At 44.9% G+C, this 23473-nt stretch overlaps 2 protein-coding genes across 2 annotated transcripts; both read right to left on the minus strand.

Moving 5' to 3' along the window:
• Nucleotides 1-9662: 9662 nt before the first annotated feature.
• On the minus strand, nucleotides 9663-11165 carry LOC127304049 (serine/threonine-protein kinase STY46-like). Its single transcript, XM_051334763.1, has 4 exons — nucleotides 11049-11165; nucleotides 10142-10976; nucleotides 9918-10060; nucleotides 9663-9833 (listed from the first exon to the last, which is right to left on the minus strand). The coding sequence occupies exons 1-4, from the start codon at nucleotides 11163-11165 to the stop codon at nucleotides 9663-9665; spliced, it is 1266 nt and encodes a 421-aa protein (XP_051190723.1).
• A 2186-nt stretch (nucleotides 11166-13351) lies between these two features.
• LOC127301756 (putative cis-zeatin O-glucosyltransferase) lies at nucleotides 13352-15010 on the minus strand. Its single transcript, XM_051332027.2, has one exon. It carries the CDS (start codon nucleotides 14953-14955, stop codon nucleotides 13543-13545), a length of 1413 nt encoding a protein of 470 aa, XP_051187987.1. The 5' UTR covers nucleotides 14956-15010; the 3' UTR covers nucleotides 13352-13542.
• Nucleotides 15011-23473: the final 8463 nt, after the last annotated feature.

A 23473-nucleotide genomic window follows, 5' to 3' on the forward strand; every position in this document is an offset into this window, starting at 1 on the left:
CCGCCGCCGCCAATACCATCTCGGGGGATTCTGGAGATCGCCTCCGGCACCCTGCCGGAGAGGGGAATCATCACCGGAGGGCTCTACATCACCATGCCCGCCTCCGGACTGATGCGTGAGTAGTTCATCCTTGGACTATGGGTCCATAGCAGTAGCTAGATGGTTGTCTTCTCCTCTTGTGCTATCATGTTTAGATCTTGTGAGCTACTGATGTCTACTCACACTTCTTTTCCTGTAGACAGTGTTGGGCCTCCAAGAGCAGAGGTTTGTAGAACAGCAGCAAGTTTCCCTTAAGTGAATCACCCAAGGTTTATCAAACTCAGGGAGGAAGAGGTCAAAGATATCCCTCTCAAGCAACCCTGCAATCACGATACAAGAAGTCTCTTGTGTCCCCAACACACCTAATACACTTGTCAGATGTATAGGTGCACTAGTTCGGCGAAGAGATAGTGAAATACAAGTAATATGGATGGATATGAGTGGTAATAGCAATCTGAAATAAATATGGCAGCGAGTAAACATGCAACAGAACAGTAAATAAACGGAGATTCGATGTTTAAAAACAAGGTCTAGGGATCATACTTTCACTAGTGGACACTCTCAACATTGATCACATAACTGAAACTACTCTACACTCTCTTGTTGGATAACAAACACCATTCATTGTGTAGGGCTACAAGAGCACCTCAATGCCGGAGTTAACAAGCTCCACAACATCCGGAGTTCATATTTAAGTAACCTTAGAGTGCATGATAGACCATTGCAATTTAGAGTTAGCTTGCTCAGATGAGAAAACTCAAAACTAATGAAACTTGCTCAGATGAGAAAACTCAAAACTAATGAAACTTGCGTACATATCTGAGGATCACTCACGTAAATTGGCAGAATTTTCTGAGTTACCTACAGAGAACCCTGCCCAAATTCGTGACAGAAAGAAATCTGTTTCTGCGCAGAAATCCAAATCTAGTATCAACCTTCTATTAGAGACTTCACTTGGCACAACAATGCAATAAAATAAAGATAAGGAGAGGTTGCTACAGTAGTAACAACTTCCAAGACACAACAAAACAGTAGCAAAATAAACACATGGGTTATCTCCCAAGAAGTGCTTTCTTTATAGCCATTAAGATGGGCTCAGTAATTTTAATGATGCACTCGCAAGAAATAAGAGTTGAAGCAAAAGAGAGCATCAAAAAGCAAATTCAAAACAAATTTAAGCCTAACCCACTTCCTATGAAAAGGAATCTTGTACACAAATGAATTCATGAAGAACAAAGTGACAAGCATAGGAAGATAAAACACGAGTAACTTCAAGATTCTCAACATAAAGAGGGGAAACTTAATATTATTAAGAGGCATATAACCATGTTTCCCTTTCTCATAATAACTTTCAGTAGCATCATTGATGAAATCCACAATATACCCATCACTTAAAACATTCTTATCATGGTTCATATGCATAAAAGTATCATTAATTTTGGCATAAGAAGAGTTCTTCTCATTAATAGTAATTGGAGCAAGATTATTATCAAGAATTTGAACATGGTAAACAAGTTGCATACTAAGGGAATTATTTTTGGCAATCCAATCATAACTATGACAAGTTCCATAAGGATAGTTATAACCTATATCATAGCATTCTTTATAATAATCATCAAAGGTCGGAGGCATAGTGTCATCATAAGAAATAGAATAGTTATCTTTCACAGTATGTTCATCTGTGACCATACCATCATTGTTACTAGAAGGAGATGTATCAAACATATAATGATCAGTAGCAAAAGGATTTTCAAACACCTCATCCCCAAGCTTAGAGCTTTCTATATCATTATGGGAGGAAGCATGGATAGTACTAATACTATGGCAATTATTAACATCATCATTTTCAGAATTAGTTTCCCAGAGATTTTCAATATCAAAAGTAGTGTGCTCTTTCAAATCATGATCACTAATGTAGGTAAAGGGCATAGGAAGATCATTGTACTCAGATTCATTATCATAATAATCATTAGGAGCAACATACTTACGGTTACCTATCGTTATCTCATACACGCGGGGATATGCCGTTACCTCTTTCTCTTTATTCCCCTTCTTCTTCTTCTTCTTCTTCTTCTTCTTCGTTCCCTTCTTCTTCTTCTTCTTCTTCTTCTTCTTCTCTTCCTTCTCCTCGTTCCCTTCTTTAGGAGGAAGAGGCTTGAAGGGAGTCTTCTCCACATAACCTGATTTATTTCCAGAAACAATAGAAGAAACTTGGGAGGATTCCTCCTTTTCATTAATAAGTTCAAAACACACAGCGGTCCTATCATATTTTGGCAAAGTGTTATCTTCTAAAATATTTTGTATGTAAGTATTTGTATGGCAATTATCAATGCAATAAGAAAAACACCCATGCAGGACATCATCAATATCAAGATCACTCATATGTAACAAAGAGATTTTTCTTGATAACTCTTCACACCACAAAAATAAAGTAAGTTCATCATGCTGATTAGGAGTAATTTCATCATCACAATGCAAATTTGCAGCACGCATGGGGTTCGAATTATCAATGGAGGAGCATTGAAAATTAAAATGACCCACTTTATGACAAAGTTCACAAATAAAAGGATAGATGGCACAAACTTTTTTACCAAGATCATCTAGATCCCTAGACCACTTTCTAGTTTTTTCATTCATATGATGGATACAATATTCATCTTCGATTTGATTAATTCCACAGGGTCTATGCATTCCACAAAAATTAACATGCTTATAAGAAATAGCATTTTCAGAAGTTTGGGCATATTTATTGCAATCATTAATAACAATTTCATTTTTCATGCAAGCCTCTTTAAAAGGTTCATGATACTTATCAAAATTCTTCCTAGGCAATTCAAAATGAGAGGCAAAAGCTTTATAAAGATTTGCAGCAACTTGAGAGTCAAGACCATAAGTAGCACTCATATTTCGAAATTTACCAGTATCCATAAAAGTTTCAATGCATTCATAATCATAATTTATACCCGACTCTCTACCTTTTTCGTTCTCCCAATCTTTGGTATTCTCCTGAATCCGATCAAGAAGGTCCCATCTAGCTTCAATCTCCTTGCTTGTGAAAGATCCCTCCAAACATGCATCTAGATAGTCCTTGTGATGTCCTGAAAGCCTTGCATAAAAAATTATTAATAATAACATTACGGGGGAGCTCATGAATGGGACATTTGAGCATTAATGACTTCAATCTCCCCCATGCTTGGGAAATACTCTCTCCATGACGAGGATAAAAGTTATAAATGTAATTCCTATCAATATGCACTTCATGAGGAGGATAAAATTTAGAATAAAAGAGAGATACAATTTCCTCCCAACCAAGAGAATGACTATTCTTCAGCAATTTATACCAATGCGCCGCTTTACCAGACAGCAAAATAGAGAATAGTTTCTTCCTCACTTAATCCATAGAGATACCTGCACACTTGAATAACCCGCATAATTCATGCAAAAACAGTAATTGATCTCCAGGATGGACAGTTCCACCCCCTTCATAGCAGTTATCCATAACACGTTCAATAATTTTCATGGGTATCTTGAAAGGAATACTTTCAGTAGGTGGATTTAAAATATCACAAGCATCATTAGAGTTATCGCATATGGTAGATAAAGCATTATCAGAGCAAATTTTCTCCCCTAAAGATGGGAAGCTAAAAAGATCATAAAAACTAGCTTCCCCAAGCTTAGACTTCTCCATAGCATTAGCAGTAATTGCGTTCATACTAATAACATTGCTACTAGCATGCAAATAAGGTTCCATAGGTTTTTTAATTTTTGCATTAAATAATTCAAGTCTTAACTCAGGAAATAGATTAAAAAGCTCACTAATTTTTTTGTTGTTTTCCATTATGCCTAACTAGTGAAAATAAAAACAAGAAACGAAAAGATGCAATTGCAGGATCTAAAGGAAATAGCTTCGAGCACTCACACACCGGCAACAATGCTAGGAAATAGCTTAGTAGTCGGAGGATGTGAACACCTTTTACCTTACCTCCCCGGCAATGGCGCCAGAAAATAGTTTGATGTCTACTCACACTTCTTTTCCTGTAGACAGTGTTGGGCCTCCAAGAGCAGAGGTTTGTACAACAGCAGCAAGTTTCCCTTAAGTGAATCACCCAAGGTTTATCGAACTCGGGGAGGAAGAGGTCAAAGATATCCCTCTTAAGCAACCCTGCAATCACGATACAAGAAGTCTCTTGTGTTCCCAACACACCTAATACACTTGTCAGATGTATAGGTGCACTAGTTCGGCGAAGAGATAGTGAAATACAAGTAATATGGATGGATATGAGTGGTAATAGCAATCTGAAATAAATATGGCAGCGAGTAAACATGCAACAGAACAGTAAATAAATGGAGATTCGATGTTTGGAAACAAGGCCTAGGGATCATACTTTCACTAGTGGACACTCTCAACATTGATCACATAACCGAAACTACTCTACACTCTCTTGTTGGATAACAAACACCATTCATTGTGTAGGGCTACAAGAGCACCTCAATGCCGGAGTTAACAAGCTCCACAACATCCGGAGTTCATATTTAAGTAACCTTAGAGTGCATGATAGACCATTGCAATTTAGACCGAGTACTAACATAGCATGCACACTGTCAACATCAGCTATGAAAGGGGGAATAGATCGCATCAATACTATCGTAGTAATAGTTAACTTCATAATCTACAAGAGATCACAATCATAGCTGATACCAAGTACTACATGATGCACACACTGTCAACATTACATCATGGAGGAGGAATATACTACTTTAATAACATCACTAGGGTAGCACATAGATGATATTCAACTAGATCACAAAGAGAGAGATGAACCACATAGCTACGGTAGAGCCCTCAGCCTCGGGGGAGAACTACTCCCTCCTCATCATGGGAGACAGCGATGGCGATGAACATGGCGGTGGCGTCGATGAAGATGACTCCGGGGGCAATTCCCCATCCCGGCAGGGTGCCGGAACAGAGACTTCTTTCCCCCGAATTGGAGTTCGCGATGGCGGCGGCTCTGGAAGGTTTTCTGGAGTTTCGTCAATCCGTGTCGAAGATTTAGGTCACGAGGCATCTTATAGGCGAAGAGGCGGAGTCGGAGGGGCCACGGGGGTCCCACACACTAGGGGGGCGCGGCCCCCCCTTGGCCGCGCCGCCCTGTGGGGTGGGGCCCCCCTGGCTCTCCTCTGGCCCCTCTTCGGTGCTCTGGAAGCTTCCGGGCAAAATAAGATATTGGGCGTTGATTTCGTCCGATTCCGAGAATATTTCCTTTGTAGGATTTCTGAAACCAAAAACAGCAGAAAACAGCAACTGGCCCTTCGGCATCTCGCCAATAGGTTAGTTCCGGAAAACGCATCAAAACGATATAAAGTGTGAACAAAACATGTAGGTATTGTCATCAAACAAGCATGGAACATCAGAAATTATAGATACGTTGGAGACGTATCAGCTGCCTATCATGATCAAGATCATCTAATTGTAATTGCAGACCACGAAGAAAATCGTGGATGGGAGCAGAAAGGCCGCGAATAAGATGGTCGACAAAGCTAACTCGATATTCCATAGGGGGCGTCGGGTAGCTCTCCTCGCTGGGGAACCGCAGCGCATCTTTCTTCTTCATCAACCCAAGCTTCTTCATCAGGTTGATGTCATGGTTGGAGATCTTGGATCTCTCCCACTCCGATACTCCCAGATCTTGCGTCGCCATCTTCGATTCGGGTGTGCTGTGCCTCGTGAGTCTTGCGAGAGGTGGCATCAACAATGGCAGAGGCCCGAGTGGGAGTGTGGTTAAGCTCAGGACGATTTGGGCGCAGTGGGGGATTTTTGGAGAGAGAACAGAGGTACGGCGCAACGAAGAGGATAACATAGGAGGAAGACGATCCTTTATAGGCAGCCTGCGAATCGATGCACCGTTGGATGGGGCAGTAATGAACTTGATGGGTTACACGTGGTTCAAGGGCTAAAGTCGTATTTTCAAGGGGATGGAACTGGACAGGCGCTACAGTGCGCGTGCCAGAAAAAGTGGAGGACGTGTGCCCCCCACTTGCGCAACGTGTCAAACTGCCGCAGATTTTGGGTCCACCAATCAGTGACAGGACAGAGCTCGTGTTTTTCAGATATAGAGGTCGTGGCTAACGTCAGCACTGATGTCACTTTAATAGAGGAAATCCTCGACAGCGGTGATATGAAGACCAATGACAAAATATAAGTGATGATAATTTCGAGAGCCTTTGGTCAAAGACAAGTTTTTTATCAAATGCTCGGGGGCTACTTTTGAAAAAGGAAACTTTGAGTATGGCAAATAGAAAAGGCGAGAGCCTATGATTAAATGCAAGCATTTGTCCATAGCATCGGGGGCTACTCCCATCGGGAGCGCTGGTCGCGCACCCGAGAAAAACAAAAGAACTCAAAAAAGATGACAATATAGCGACAAAAGGCGTTAAAATATTGAGCCTACAACCAAGTACAAGTCCTTGGCTGTAGCCTCGGGGGCTACTCCCATCGGGAACATTGTTCGTGTATCCCGATGAAATTATAAAGAGTATGATGAGCATATTTCGAGTTATACAAATAACTCTTCATATAGTCCCATCGGGAGGACAAGATAAGTCATCCGTTGACTCGAATAAATGTGTTATTCCAACAGCCGAAAAAGCACTCGACAATATATTCTCAGAGCGCCTCTGTCGCGAATAATCTCTGAATGCCGCAAAACTCTGCGAAGGTAAGTCCCCGGATCAGTCCTGAGCGGCGTGGCACTGTCTCTGACGACGGCTTGCTACTTTTTTCCGTATCAACAGATACGAAGAAAAATTCTAACGGACGCGTTAGGTACCCGATAAAACATGACTGGAACTCGACATATGGTAAGACCTTAAGCGACACATGTCGAAGTTACGCCAGTATCCCGAGATCATGTCCAGGGACGTGATCTTGAAGTAGGTTTTTGCGGATTGCCACTAGAGCAGTTAACTAGTACCTGATCCGTCAGATGAACTAGCCCCAGTTACCATTATCCATGTACAATATATGAATGTTTATTTAAAAATATGTGATAACTCGAAGAAGATATATGATGATTATAAAGTTGGAGATTTTCCCCGATTCTTCGATTCAAGCAAAATCTCGGGGGCTACTGACATAGGCATCCCCAATGGGCCTGCCGAAGATGGTACCCGGGGTTTACTGAAGGCCCACAGGTTGAAGAATATGAAGTTCAGAAGCCCAATTAGTTGTTAAGGAAAGATAGAGTTGTATTAGGAAATATAGAGATTTGTAACTTTACGGGTTGTACTCAGAGAGTCTCCTGGAATCTGTAACCTTATGTAATACGGTACCCTCGGCTCCCCCTCCTATATAAGGGGGAGTCGAGGGACAAAGAGAGCATCGAATCCATTGTCAACATAACCCTAGTTTCTTAATCGTCGAGTACTTTTCGGCTGAAACACTTGAGATCTACTTGCCCTCTACTTCCAACTAAACCCTAGTCTATAATCCGTAGGCATTGATAAGTTAATCCCTTGTCATATGGCTTACCACTCAACGTGAAGTCATGAACATCTATGCATTTGCAACACACCACTTCCCAATCCAAAAAAATGTTTGAATTCAGTTGGACATGTAGCACCACCACAAGCTTTTCTAGTAAAATAACAGAAGGTAAAGTTGAAGTTCATGGCCGGCTCTGGCCCTAGGCGACCATGACAACGCCCATGGGCCACCACGTGGTGAGGGCCCATCATCACATCTCTCTTCTATACCTTTGTGCTGAAAAAAGTGTGGAGAAGGGCCAAAGGCCCATGGGGGACGGAAATAAAAGAGGCTAGGAGGGGAACAGACGGAACAACACAAAAAGAATCAAAGATGCCATCGAAGCGATCGCCTCTGTAGTGTAGCTAGTGAATCGAACTGAAAACTGCACGAAGGGATAAGGTTCCCTATCGTGAAGCTTCGTTTGCCGTATGCAGAATTTCTGGATTGCTTTACAGAATCCGCCGTCACTGACTCACTGTGAGGGACCGGATGAAGAGGCGAGGTACACGGCCGGCCTGTTGGCCATCGCGGCCGCCGCCACCGTGAAGATCAAGGTCATCGCGCGCCGGCTGTTGCCCCCATCGTCGGTACGGTTTGGTTGCATGTTTCGCTGCCGCCTGCCGGCCTGCCGCCAGGAGGTTACAGGCGCAACGTCAAATTAGCATAAGGAGAGGGGGTGTCTGGCTACGCCGCCTGGAGAAGGAGCGTGCCGCGCGTTGTCGGAAGGCGTCTCCGCGCAGCGGCCATGGGCCGAACTGCTGAAGATCGTGCTTGGTCGCTTGGTTGAGCGCAGGAGGACTCCGTCGGCAAGCCGATTGACGCGGTGTTGGAGCTGCGACCGGGATCCACGCGGGGGCAGGTGCGCGCGTCGGGAGCATGCGGTGTGCGCTTTTGGTGGACAGTTTGTACTACGGTGTGCGAGATGCCATCGAAGCGATCGCCTCAGTGTCTCGCCTGTTGCTATTCCATCCCAAACTGATCGCCTCAACACCTCTCGATCCATCATCCGGCGATCGCCTCTCGCTCTGCTCGGCCTCGCCTAGGACAGGCCAGATCGCCAGTGGCCAGCGCCTATCACCAGGGCCCTACAGGCTACAGCTGCAGATCACCATCTCCGCCTTCTTTTCGATCGACTTCTTGTCTGCTTATGTAATTCAATAATTCTGCCAATGGGTATCTGCTTCACCCCTTTTTTTACCGAAAAAGGAATTATGTGTGCTCCCGACATTGTCTGTGTAAACATTGTGAGAGATCTATTTAATTTTTTCATAATATTAGGAGGCAGAGTACCGAAACAGAAACATAAATCAGATGCTATGAAAAGGAATGAAAAAAACCGAGCGGATCAACTTATTGAATCACAAAGAGGTGTTTTAGATAGGTATTTTTTAGCAACAAGTATTGTTGATGTCCATGGCGATAATCGAAGGCAAGAATCTGATCCTGAACAAGACAATGATCAAAGTTTAAGTGTTGACCATGAGGTCAATGAACAGTCCTTGGATGACAGTAAGTAACTAACTAGCATCGAATTTTGCTGAAGTAAGTATGCAACTTACTAACTATAATTTGTTGAATTTAAATGCAGATCAATACTAGTAGAACTTCCTATAGTTACAATATATTGCTTAGTGGTTAACAATTATTTATAGAATCTCAGACTATGAGTGTATCGTTGAATAGTTAGATAATTTTAATATTTTGATAGTAAAACTAGATACATATATATATCTATATATACACTTGTATTCATACATACATATTATTCTTAGGGGCCTTTTTCAGCATCTCGCCCAAGGGCCACACGAAAGATAGAGTCGGCCCCGAGTCCATGAGTGTGAACTGTATTGTGTTTCTCCCTCCCGCCACTTTCAAATTTTGGTTCGACTACAAATAGAATTAGAATACTGGTTCTGTTATGTGTGCATCCTCGGTATCTTGATTGTTTCATAACACTGTGTAGTTACAAATACATGCATGGTATACTTGATATTAATATATTGCCTTTCATTGTCTGTTTAACAATTGTTTAGTTGCTCACCACGTGTACCACATGGTATATTGCCTTTCATTGTAATTAAAAGATATCATACAAACATCACAACATTTGTTCTTTTATTTCTCGAAGTGACGAAGCGATAGTGGCGAATGAAGGCCTTCTCGAAGGCTCCGCGGCCCATGTTTGGCAGATGAGATCCACCAAACTGGTACAATGTGCATCTTGTGGGAGTTTTGGTCTCAGCTTTCCATCTGCTACTTCCAACGCAATCTGTAAAACACAACTACAAAGGTAAAAAAAAAGAGAGCATGGTTAGAAGAAACCTTCGAAGGTTACGGATGCATCCTAACTAACCTTGCTAGGCCCGTAGCTCGTCTCTATATACGGATGCTCCCCGGTCACTAGCTCATTCAGTATGACGCCGAAGCTGTACACGTCGCACTTCTCGGTGTAGGGCTCACATCGAATAACTTCAGGAGCCATATACACGTAGGTCCCTAAAGTGACCCACAAGCGGAACATGAGAATTAGGAGTACAAACATAAAACTTAGGTGTACGTGGACAATGGATCTCTTACCGGTTTCGCCGGTGAGCGCCTGCGTGCCGTCAGGCAAGAACCTGGCGTGGCCGAAGTCGGCGACCCGGATGCGCGAGTCGCTGTCCAGAAGCACGTTGCTCGGCTTCAGGTCCCGGTGCAAGACCCGCGGCGTCTGCTCGTGGAGGTACCACATCGCCAGCGCGATCTCCACCGCTCTGCTTAATCTATGTTTCAGAGGCGGCAGTGTGCCCGGCGGCCGCTCCCTCCGCCGCTCCTTGCTGCCGTGCAACCACTCCCCCAGTGTCGCGCCGCTGAGGAGCTCCGTGACGAGGAAGCAGCTGTCCGGCGGTCGCAGGCACGCGCCCATTAGCCGCAGCACGTGCGGGTGCCGCTGCCGCGACAGGACGTCCAGCTCCTGCGCGAAGAAGGCCTCGGCGCTCGGGTTGGACAGGAAGAGCTCCGGCCTCATCCACTTCACCGCCACGTCCAGCCCCCTCCACGTCGCCCGGTGTATGTCCGCCGTTGTCCCTCGGCCGATCTTCTCGTGCAACTCGATCTCTTCAGGTGCGACAGACCAGCCGTGCTGAACGGCGAGGTCTCTCGTGGCAGCCAGGTACGGGTCGCAGGGCGGTACTTCTATTGATTCCCGTTCGCCGTCCTCGTCGTCGTCTGCCGTCGTTGCGGCTTCCGCTTCGTTGTCGCGGCGAGGCGAGTGCTTGCCGTCGTTTGAGGAGGCGGACATGAGGTGCAAGAAGCCGTGTTGCTGGGCGACGTCGAGGCAGAACCTTAGGTACTCCTGCGCGTTCTCCAGCCGGGCCTTGTACGTCTCCTTGAGCTCGCTCTGCTTCTGGAGCTGCTCCGTGAGCTTGGCGACCTTGACAGCATACACAGAGCTCGGATCATTTCTTCAAATCGTACCCGCCCGTCGACAAGGATGTTTAATTACCTGTTGGAAGCACTGCTGTTCGGGCGTGGGCGAGGAGAAGATGCCGGCAAGACGGCCCCGGAGCCCGCGGTGCTCCTGCCTCGTGCGCTGCCCGTTGACCGTCGGCGTGCTCTCCATGATCGGCCGGCGGAGCTTTCAGAATGTCGATGCGGTTCGCCCTCGGCATTGAATAGAGAAGACACACATGAGGTCGATCGGACATCGTTGGGAGTGGCGATTCATCCAATGCAGTCTAGACGAGAGCTTTGGAGTTTTCGCAGCAGAAGCGAAGATGCGATGCGAGTGCGACTGCTGGCATTTGGAACCGCTGGGGAACTTCAACTCTGCATCACTGCATGTCAAGCAGGCCAGCTTCCTGGGCCAAAGTGCTACAGCGTATGGGCCAATGGGTGCCCGGCCGATAATCCTACACCTACGGAAACATCTTACGGGCTGTTATCTACGGGCTAACGTGGTGGCGTGGTGGGTGGTTTAAGATCCTGAAAACAAGGGGAGGAAAAAATCTGAACCAATTCTGTGCATCCACCTCACCCCGTAGGTCTGTATCCCGTAAATATTCCCCGTAAGTGTAGCATTACTCGTGCCCGGCTATGTTAAGAACTTTGTATATCAAATTTTTTTTTGGGAAATTCAATTTGGATCCCGGTTTAGTATGTTCCCTCAAAAAAAGAAAATATATTTCAAAGTGTCGAAAAGTTTTGACAAAAAATTCTACATGCGTAGTTGATGATGATGCTGAATGATTCTGCATCCCTCTTTGGACGGAAGCAATTCTCCCGTGGCTGTGCTTGCAGACACGACAAATCTGAAATACAAAAGGAAGTCAAATCGGAAGAATATTGAGAAGAAAATCAGAAAAAAAGAACCGAAAAAACCCTATCTAAAATGGGAAAATATCTCAAATCAACGTCGGGACCAAACTCTATTGAACGAAACGTAGAAGAACATTATACTTAAGCGTACGAGTAATTTACGAATGATTGGAGAAATCCGGAGAAAATCTAGAGGATGAACTGGCGGAGGTTACTGTAGTGCCATCTTATTCAAGGCCGCATGTCCAAAGCAACTGTTTGAGGTGGTGGTATATAGCTAGGGATGGAAACGGATCGGATGCAGATCGGATAGTGCCATTCCCATATCTGTTTTCATATTTTTAAAACGAATACGGATGCGAATATGGATGTTGATGAATACGAATTCGGAGCGGATGTTACTCGAATACGAATACGGATCGGATGTTTTCTTAAATCGGAGCGGATACGAATATAAGAATATAAGAAAATAATTGACTCATGTCATATAATGAGCTAATTATATAATGGTATAGCGATAAATATACTGATATAATGCATAGTAGTTTCAATTTCAATCACATAAAAGAATATTTGGTCGATTTGTTAGTTTCTCTAGGTTAGGTAATTGCCTTATTAGGGTTGAATTTCTAAATTTAGCTAACATAATCTTATTTGTATCCATTTCTATATCCACATTTGCTTCAAAATTTAATACCATATTTGTATTTGTTTTTGAAAATATTTGTTTCACACTGTTGTATATACGAACGAGAATACTGGAACGACTGGACCCATAATTAATGCTACACGTGGGAACCGGAGAGAGAAATCGAAAGGAAACAGTCTCATCTCTTCCTCCTGCAATGGTCTCACGGCTGACGTGGACCAATAAACGTTGGATTGCGACGGGAGCAAATGTGGCGAGGATCACTTTATTCACTCTCCAAGTCCATTGCATATATAGTAGTGAGCATTGAGAAATGAAACTCTACCATGGATGGGACATCCCGTGCATGGTCGACCTTCTCTCTCCTTTCTTTTTTTTTTACAGATTTTTTGTTAGAAAGATTCTCTCCTATACCACACTATTAAATTTTGAACCATAAATTTAGTGTTTGGACCATTTAAATATTTGAGTTTCTAGTGAAGTGAGCTTCATAATAATAGTAACATTGAATATTTTTGGTTTTTTTAATTTTGACGTTTAAAAAATGATAAAACCTAATGAAATCTGGTGAAAATTTCTTCGATACAATTAGTTACACTCTGTTTTGAACTTAGTTCATCGGAGTTAGAAAATATTTGGATTATGGCTTAGATTTCAATCTGGAGAAACTATTTTTTGTATCCAATTTTATTGAGTTTTATTATGTATCATTGTGTTTAAATGTGTTTTATAATTTAAAATTTGATTTTTTTTGTCAAAGTGAACCTTTTTAGGCTTATTTAAAAGATATGATCAAAAGAAATACACCTATTTAAAGGATAAAAGAGAGTACTAGGGTAGGGTAGGATACATACAAAGATTCATTTGTTGTGCTAATCTTAAAGCAAACACAACACTTGCACTGGACCTCATGTGCACGGTAGAGAAGCCATTCTCATTGAGCATTACATGGTTTGAGGTCTACTTTATTCTGGAGAAATAATTCAAATTCATCATGGTAGCAATCTGCTATGTTTCAGTAAAACCTCCACAATCACCTTGTGATGTAAGCAATGAAGTTGTCCATGTCTTGGCTCGAGGAGCCACCTTTGGCCACAGATGCGCGAACGGCCTCACCAAGCACCTTCGCCCTCTGGCGCATCTCCATTCCATTTTCTGAAAGCATCGCTTCCTCGATCACCTCTTGGATGGCCTGCGCCGGTACGACCTGATCGTACTTCTTCCATGGCCTCACGAGGAGGCCTACCCTGAGGTACTTGCAGAGAAGCTCCGCGTCCCATGGCTGGTCGGAGTGCATTGGCCACGCGAGGATAGGCTTGCCGTGGCCCAGGCTCTCCAAGGTAGAGTTCCAGCCGCAGTGGCTCATGAACACCGCCGTGGCGCTGTGCCCTAGGATTTCCAGCTGCGGCGCCCACCCGGTGATCACCTGCCCCGTTCCCTTGGTTTCTGTAGTGAAGTCGGTCATCAGCTTGTCGTGCCGGCTCTCGCCGGAGTCGGCGAATATGTTGGAACGGTCAGCGTCGCGCAGCACCCAGATGAATCTCTGCTTGCTGCCCTTGAGCGCCGCGGCCATCTCCACGATCTGCTCTCCCCTGAAAGAAGATGTCGTCCCGAAGGAGACGTAGAGCACCGACGCCGGGGGCTGCGCGTCGAGCCATTCCATGCACTCGTGCCGCGTCTCCCCCGAAGTGCGCGTGCTCCCGTCCAGCAGCGGGTTCAGTGGCCCGACGGCGAAGATCTTCTGGTCCATGGATGACGGGTGCACGGCTATGGCGTCGATGAAGTCGCCCTCCAGCTCGCGGCACGTGTTCATGACGAGGCCGACGGACGACGCCACGCCTCGCCCCCCTTCGTCCTGCAACTCCGCCGTTGTACGGAACATGTACTCCACGAACTCCTTGGACATGGTAACATCGATGGGAATGTACTCGAGGCCATGGTCGCGCAGGAGCTGGTGGCCGGGGTCCAGCCATGCCAAGTGGTACGAGATGGCCACGCACTGCAGCCCGTACGCCTCGCCGTTGTCCAGCCGCGCCGCCTCCACCGCGGCGAAAGAGTTGAGCCTGTCGTACACGACCACAACGCGGCGGTGAGTGGCCGAGAGGCTCCGGAGAAGGACGGCGAGAGGGGCGCTCGCGGCGGTGCTGAAGGCCTCCCACATGGGAATAAGGTGGTTGGGGAAGGGAGTCGGGGCCGTCGGGTCGGGGGCCGGTGACTCGTAGGCGGGGACGTCGAGGTCGTGGAATTTGATGGAGCCGAGAGCCTTGGGCTCCCAGCCGTGCACGCGCGACCGCGCCTGCCGGACTTGCGCCGCGGGCGCCGCGTAGTGCACCGTGAGCCCTCGCGACGCGACCAGCAGGGAGAGGTGCAGCAGCTGGTTCAGGTGGCCCTGCGCAGGGAACGGCACCGCGACCAAGGCCACCGATTCCGTCCGCTCAGTCGCCATTGTTTCCCCACTGTGTTTTTACAGTCGTTATAGTACGCCAGCGCTAGCTATTTGTAATCGAACAGAGAGACCAAGAGATAAGTACTGTACGAAACAGTCAATGGAGCTTTGTGCAAGTGCAACTAATTCAGGCCAAGTTGTCTCCGGGCAAATTTTCCATGGGAACGTCGCAATACTAGCAAGATTCAGGATCAGGGATATATGGTAGAATAGGAATGCCGTTAATTAATCAAGGCCACATGCGAGCCCGGTCGCAAGAGAAAAGGATGGCCACATCCGAGGCGATGTGCTAGAAGAATATAGCGCGAATTGGCCGATTCGTATAAGACTAGTCACAATGCATAGTATCATATAGAAGTATCATGCGTATGATACTACTACATGTTACTATCTCCACAATGCATGGTATCATATACTAGTATCATAGTCTCTATATATTAATTATTTTGTAGAATCTCAATGCAAATATATGTACAAGATTTACTTGACATTAATTTTTCTAGTAGTATGTGCTATGATACAGTATCTACCTATGATACTAGTACCCTCTCTCTCATCCTTAATTGCACTGCCACATCAGCATTTTACATGCATGGAATGCATGATACTACCTATGATACTCCCATTGTGGGTAGTCTAAGCATACGCAGTGATACGTGAACAACGACCAAGCTATGTATATAAATATACTACCTACCTGGCAAGATGCTCTTGATATTGACGCTGGTTTCGGGGCTGCTCCGCGGAAGGGACCAGCCGCCTTCGTCAGCTAGCTATTGCTCAGTTTAATTAGTTTTGGTTGAAGTATTTCATTGTCAGACCAATCGTACTTCAGTTATGAAGTTTTTAAGTAGTTCTGGTTGCTCTCTCCACACATCCCTCTCTCCACCCGCGACCCCGTCTTCCTCTCTGCTCTCGCCCCCTTCCCCTGCTTCGTTCCCCCAAGATCTTGGGCCGTTCGGCCCCTCCCCGCTCCTCTCCGGCGACGAGTTGGGTGAGGGTCCCTCCCCTGTAAAGCAGTAGCATACGAATAGACTAGGTTTAGATCTTGGCTAGATGCCAGTTGTAGGCTTGATGCCTGTTGCTTCGAGTGGAGCTCCTGATCTTGGCGGCCGGATCCGGGGCTGGCTAGGGTTCTTCCTCTGGGCTTTCATGCTCCACTGGCCGGAGTTGGAAGCAAAGGGAGGGCCACCGTCTCTATCAATAAGGTCGTGGCCTGGTGCCATCTCGGGAAGGACGGCTCTGGCACTGGGAAGCTGACTCCGGCCGGCCTTGGTGGCGAGGGGAGGAAGCGGACCGACGTCCTGGTCTCTGCTACTAGAAGATGGCGAGGAGAGGTTGCTACAGTAGTAACAACTTCCAAGACTCAAATATAAAACAAAAGTACTATAGTAAAATAAAAACATGGGTTATCTCCCAAGAAGTGCTTTCTTTATAGCCATTAAGATGGGCTCAGCAATTTTAATGATGCACTCGCAAGAAATAAGAGTTGAAGCAAAAGAGAGCATAAAAAAGCAAATTCAAAACACATTTAAGTCTAACCCACTTCCTATGAAAATGAATCTTGTAAATAAACAAGTTATGTAGGCATAATGCAATAAGCATAGGAAAACTAGACAAGCTTAACTTCAAAAATTTCAGCATATAGAGAGGTGTTTTAGTAACATGAAAATTTCTACAACCATATTTTCCTCTCTCATAATAATATCCAGTAGCATCATGAGCAAACTCAACAATATAATTATCACATAAAGCATTCTTATCATGAGTCTCATGCATGAAATTATTGCTCTCCACATAAGCATAATCAATTTTATTAGTTGTAGTGGGAGCAAATTCAACAAAGTAGCTATCATCAAATATAGGAGGCATATTGTAATCATAATTAAATTTATCCTCCATAGCAGGCAGCGCCAAAAGACTACTATCATTATAATCATCATAAATAGGAGGCAAAGTATCATCAAAGAAAATTTTCTCCTCAATGCTTGGGGGACTAAAAATATCATGCTCATCAAAACCAGCTTCCCTAAGCTTAGAATTTTCCATAGCATTAGCAACAGTGGTGTTCAAAGTATTCATACTAATAACATTGCCATTAGCATGCAAATAAGGTTCCATAGGTTTTTCAATTTTTGCAACACACCATTTATGTCTTAACTCAGGAAATAAATTAAAAAGCTCATAGTTGTTTTCCATTATGTCTTACTAGTGTTTAACAAGAAACAAAAAGATGCAATTGCAGGATCTAAAGGAAATAGCTTCGAGCACTCACCCAGAAAATAACTTAGTAGCCGGGATCCGGAGTGAGAGTACCTTTTATCTTTTCTCCCCGGCAACGGCGCCAGAAAATAGCTTGATGTCTACTCACGCTTCTTTTCCTGTAGACAGTGTTGGGCCTCCAAGAGCAGAGGTTTGTAGAACAACATCAAGTTTTCCCTTAAGTGGATCGCCCAAGGTTTATCGAACTCAGGGAGGAAGAGGTCAAAGATATCCCTCTCAAGCAACCCTGCAATCACGATACAAGAAGTCTCTTGTGTCCCTGATACGCGTACAGCACGCTTCCGTTGGGAACCCCAAGAGAAAGGTGTGATGCGTACAGCAGCAAGTTTTCCCTCAGTAAGAAACCAAGGTTTATCGAACCAGTAGGAGCCAAGAAGCACGTTGAAGGTTGATGGCGGCAGAGTGTAGTGTGGCGCAACACCAGGGATTCAGGCGCCAACGTGGAACCTGCACAACACAACCAAGATACTTTGTCCCAACGTAACAGTGAGGGTTGTCAATCTCACCGGCTTGCTGTAACAAAGGATTAGATGTATAGTGTGGATGATGATTGTTTGTAGAAAACAGTGGAACGAGTATTGCAGTTGATTGTATTCGATGTAAAGAATGGACCGGGGTCCACAGTTCACTAGAGGTGTCTCTCCCATAAGAATAAGCATGTTGGGTGAACAAATTACAGTTGGGCAATTGACAAATAAAGAGGGCATGACCATGCACATACATGTTATGATGAGTACTATGAGATTTAATTGGGCATTACGACAAAGTACATAGACCGCTATCCAGCATGCATCTATGCCTAAAAAGTCCACCTTCAGGTTATCATCCGAACCCCCTCCAGTATTAAGTTGCAAACAACAGACAATTGCATTAAGTATGGTGCGTAATGTAATCAACAAATATATCCTTAGACATAGCATTGATGTTTTATCCCTAGTGGCAACAGCACATCCACAACCTTAGAGGTTTCTGTCACTCCCCCAGATTTAATGGAGACATGAACCCACTATCGAGCATAAATACTCCCTCTTGGAGTTACAAGAAAAAACTTGGCCAGAGCCTCTACTAGCAACGGAGAGCATGCAAGATCATAAACAACACATAGATAGATTGATAATCAACATAGCATAGTATTCCATATTCATCAGATCCCAACAAACACAACATGTAGCATTACAGATAGATGATCTTGATCATGTTAGGCAGCTCACAAGATCCAACAATGATAGCACAATTAGGAGAAGACGACCATCTAGCTACTGCTATGGACCTATAGTCCAGGGGTGAACTACTCACACATCACTCCGGAGGCGACCATGGCGGTGAAGAGTCCTCCAGGAGATGATTTCCCTCTCCGGTAGGGTGCCGGAGGCAATCTCCTGAATCCCCCGAGATGGGATTGGCGGCGGCGGCGTCTCTGGAAGGTTTTCCGTATCGTGGCTCTCGGTACTGGAGTTATTCTCGACGAAGGCTTAAGTAGGCGGAAGAGGTAGGTTTAGGGGCGCCACGAGGGGCCCACACCACAGGCCGGCGCGGCCAGGGCCTGGGCTGCGCCGCCCTGGTGTGGCGTCGCCTCGTCGCCCCACTTCGTATCTCCCCCGGTGTTCTGGAAGCTTCGTGGAAAAATAAGATCCTGGGCGTTGATTTCGTCCAATTCCGAGAATATTTCCTTACTAGGATTTCTGAAACCAAAAATAGCAGAAAAACAAGAATCGGCTCTTCGGCATCTTGTTAATAGGTTAGTGCCGGAAAATGCATAAATATGACATAAAGTATGTATAAAACATGTAGGTATCATCAATAAAGTAGCATGGAACATAAGAAATTATCGATACGTTGGAGACGTATCAGCATCCCCAAGCTTAGTTCCTACTCGTCCCGAGTAGGTAAACGATAACAAAGATAATTTCTGAAGTGACATGCCATCATAATCTTGATCAATACTATTGTAAGCACATGTAATGAATGCAGCGATTCGAAGCAATGGTAAAGACAATGAGTAAACAATTGAATCATATAGCAAAGACTTTTCATGATTAGTACTTTCAAGACAAGCATCAATAAGTTTTGCATAAGAGTTAACTCATAAAGCAATAAATTCAAAGTAAAGGTATTGAAGCAACACAAAGAAAGATTAAGTTTCAGCGGTTGCTTTCAACTTATAACATGTATATCTCATGGATATTGTCGATGTAAAGTAATATAACAAGTGCAATATGCAAGTATGTAGGAATCAATGCACAGTTAACACAAGTGTTTGCTTCTTGAGATGGGAGGAAATTGGTGAACTGACTCAACATAAAAGTACTCCCTCCGATCCGAAAAAAGAGTCGGAACGCTAATACACATTCATTTGACAGTTAAGCCCTTGTAAATTCAGAAAAGCAATTCCGCATCCTACAAAATTCAGAACAACAAGCGATCTGATCCTCCACATCGAGCGCCGTCTTCAGCGGCTGCTTCGGCTCCGTGCCGGCGCCATACGGGTCCGCCATGTCGAGGAAGGTGGAGCTGCGGGAGGCCAGGGCCTCGACACCGGCTCAGCAGGTATGGCTTCGCGGAGGAGGGATGCAGCAACGGGGCCACCGGATCCAGTGTGTCCGGCCTCACAACAATCAGATCCATCCTTGCCGACGCCGGATCCGGCGATTTGTCGCCGGCGTGGACCTATAGGTCGGCCTTTTAGCGGTGGGGAGGTCGGCGAGCCATGGATGGTCGAGGGGAGAAGAGAGAGTAAAGCGGGGGAGGGTTGCTGGGTGCGAATGCGGGGTGGTTGACCCGACGAGATGTGGACTGCGGGTTGATTAGAAAATAAGAGCGATGGTTTTTTTGAGAAATTTACCGTCGGACACTTTTTCCGGATCGGAGGGAGTAGAAGAATGGCCCTTCGCAGAGGGAAGCATTGATTGCTATATTTGTGCTAGAGCTTTGGTTTTGAAAACAAGAAACAATTTTGTCAACGGTAGTAATAAAGCATATGTGTTATGTAAATTATATCCTACAAGTTGCAAGCCTCATGCATAGTATACCAATAGTGCCCGCACCTTGTCCTAATTAGCTCGGATTAACTGGATTATCATCGCAATACATATGTTTTAACCAAGTGTCACAAAGGGGTACCTCTATGCCGCCTGTACAAAGGTCTAAGGAGAAAGCTCGCATTGGATTTCTCGCTTTTGATTATTCTCAACTTAGACATCCATATCGGGACAACATAGACAATAGATAATGGACTCCTCTTTAATGCATAAGCATTCAACAACAATGTAATGTCCCAGGTTTAGAGACGATCGAGGGGTAGATTTTAGAAAGGGATGTGCATTGCATTGTAAATTACGGGGAAATTTCGCGCTTTTAAAACAAAACTGCATTGAAGGGGGACATGTTTCTCTCTCGACATCTTACAGGGTTAGGGTTTCGAGAGTGCGACAAACTTGTTCCTACTTAACTAGATTAGGGTTTTGAGAAGAGAGATTATATTGCAATCTTAAGTTGCATGATTGAATTCAAAATTAAGTTGCATGATTGAATTCAAACCAAATTTGAATTTGAATTTCAAATTCAAACAACAAATTGATATCACATAATTCAAACTTGAGATAATTCAATAAATAATTAAAAGTAATCAAGAATATAAATAATATAGCACTTAGACAAAGCTCATTAAGGAAAACTTGAGCTTTATTGATAATCATACACATAATACAATGTCATTACAATATCCAGAATAGATATATGAATTTACAACACATTACAAGAATTGAAGAAATGGAAAAAGAAAAAGGAAAATTACAAGGAATTTAAATGACCTAAACTACATTGTTGATCTTCATGAATTCTTTGATCAAGATGATCTTGAGTTTCATCTTGATCATCTCCAAGTTCCCTGCACACAAACACAACAAAGAACTAGTTATGCCAAGTGGCAAAGCCACTTGGCAGGTTAGCAAACAATTGAATGAAGAGGATATGACCAGGGATCAGCCGAGCTGATCCATTCCAACCCAAGTCCCAAGCCACACACACACAAAGACACAAGGACTGCTGCATGTGTAACAACACACAAGGCCAGGGGGAGTCACCAAAACAGCCAGGCAGTGCTGTCGACCAGGAGAGCAAGTAGATGACCAAATATAAGCTTTTCACCAGCAAACCCTAACCATTCCATCGACAAGGAGTACCAGGGTAAGAACACAGCAAGAACAGCAAGAACAGGTGAACAGCTAGGGCTGCTCCACCTATTCCAGTCACCACCAGAAATTAACCAAGATTCACAAGCTTGCAAGGAGGAGCAGGGCAAGCAAACCAAAACCACCAGAACCAATCCTCTACACCAACAACTCATACTAGGAGCTGGAGTGAGGTATACACATCATCATGAACAAACCAGATGGTTTTGTTCATAAATTGCACAGGCATGATCACAAGCACACAAAGGGTGGGGTAACCCTGTTTTGATCATCATTTGGTCAGAGACCAAGTGTAACCTGGTAGAAATGGCAAGGGCCAGGGATCAATCAAGCCTATACCCATGGTTATGCCAACCAGAATAGTGGTAGCATCTTCCAAATGGAAACAGGAAAGAAAACCATCCCAGAGACTTATCCAAGTATAACCAGACCACACTAGCCCTTTTAAGACCATCAGAATATAGACATTTATATGTCTATTTTCATTTCAACATCAATTATACTGGAAGCCCATGAATGACTACCAGTAATATTGCACAGTAGCATACAGAAGAGGTAGGAGCAACCTTTACTAGCACACCAAGCATTGCTAGGGTCACAACAACTACTTAGCCACACAGAAAAGCCACAAGAGAAGCATATCATCACTCCAAGGAGTTCATGCATCACAGGAGGTGCCAACACATGTTGGTTTCCATCCAGATAGGGCATAGGATGCACCAGATCACTACTGCATCAGGTAGATCATGTCTGTTGTCAGAAATAGGAAGCCAAGCTTCACTGACAAGCATAGATAAATAAAACAACACACACACAGATACATCCAGAGGTAGCAAATTCCTCAATCAACCACCAGTTTTGCTTTCACAAGCAACAGCAGCATTTGAAATGAATCCATACAAATTCATAAGCCAACAGGAAGCCCTGATGATCACAGGATCATCCAAAGCCACAAATTAACCAACCATTGCATCACAGATAATCAAATACATGAAATATAATTGTAACCAGTAGCACACCAACAAGATGTGGAGTTATTTAGCCAATACACAAGCTAAACTGAGCTTTACAGTGAAGAAAAGCCCAAAAGCACTACACAGATAGCACTGGTTCTTGCAAATTTGCAAGGATCACACACATCAATCAAGCCAGGGCAAGTAATTGAATACACTTGATGATCTAGATGAAATAGCATCAAGAACAGAGGTACATGGAAGCAGCAGCACAAGCACAAGCATGAATGCATAAGCAAGGGCCATGATAGCAGCATAAGCACAGGCATGGCCACAGAAGCTGTGGTCATGGCAAGCAGAGCGCAGCAGTAAGCGCAGCAGCAGTAGCCAGAAGCATACCATAGAAGCAGCAGCAGCATGGCATGGCGGCATCTCCAACAGGAGGAGGAGCCATGGCTAGAGCGAGAACAATAAGAAGGAAGGCAGGCAAAAGAGAGAGGGAGGCGCACACACCTGGGCAGAAGCAGCGCAGCGTGCCCATGGCGGCACGGCGGCACGGGCCGATCACGGCAGCGCCAGGCCGCAGCCAGGCCAGGCGTCGCCGGGCGCCAGAGCCCAGCATCACCACAGCATGGCACACGGCCGCGCCGTGACGCCAAGATCGTCGACGGCGGTGAATCGCCATGGATTCCCACGGCCAGGGTCGCAGGCGAGTTGAGGACGCGCGGTGGCGAGGACGAAAACCAAATCGGCGCGGATCATCGTGTCCACCATCGAGAGGTGGATCAGATCCACCTGATCTCGCCGGTGGCGACGGCCGGAGATGGCCGGAACAAATCCGAGAAGACGGCGGCGACGCGAATCGCCCGAGAGGGGTTAGGGTTAGGGTTCGGACACGCGCGAGAGAGAGAGGGAGAGAGTGAGGCGGTCCGGCCGGACCAGGTGGGTCGGCCGACCTAACCCGTTGGGCCACCTGACAGGTGGGCCCAAGGGGCAATTTGGTCTTTTCATAAATCCATTAAAACCAGAAACTTTGAAATTAAGTAAAAATTGTATAAAAGCTCTAAAAAAATAATTAAAAATATGAAAACT

The sequence above is a fragment of the Lolium perenne genome, chromosome 5 (assembly GCF_019359855.2).
Source record: "Lolium perenne isolate Kyuss_39 chromosome 5, Kyuss_2.0, whole genome shotgun sequence".
Classification (NCBI taxonomy): domain Eukaryota; kingdom Viridiplantae; phylum Streptophyta; class Magnoliopsida; order Poales; family Poaceae; genus Lolium; species Lolium perenne.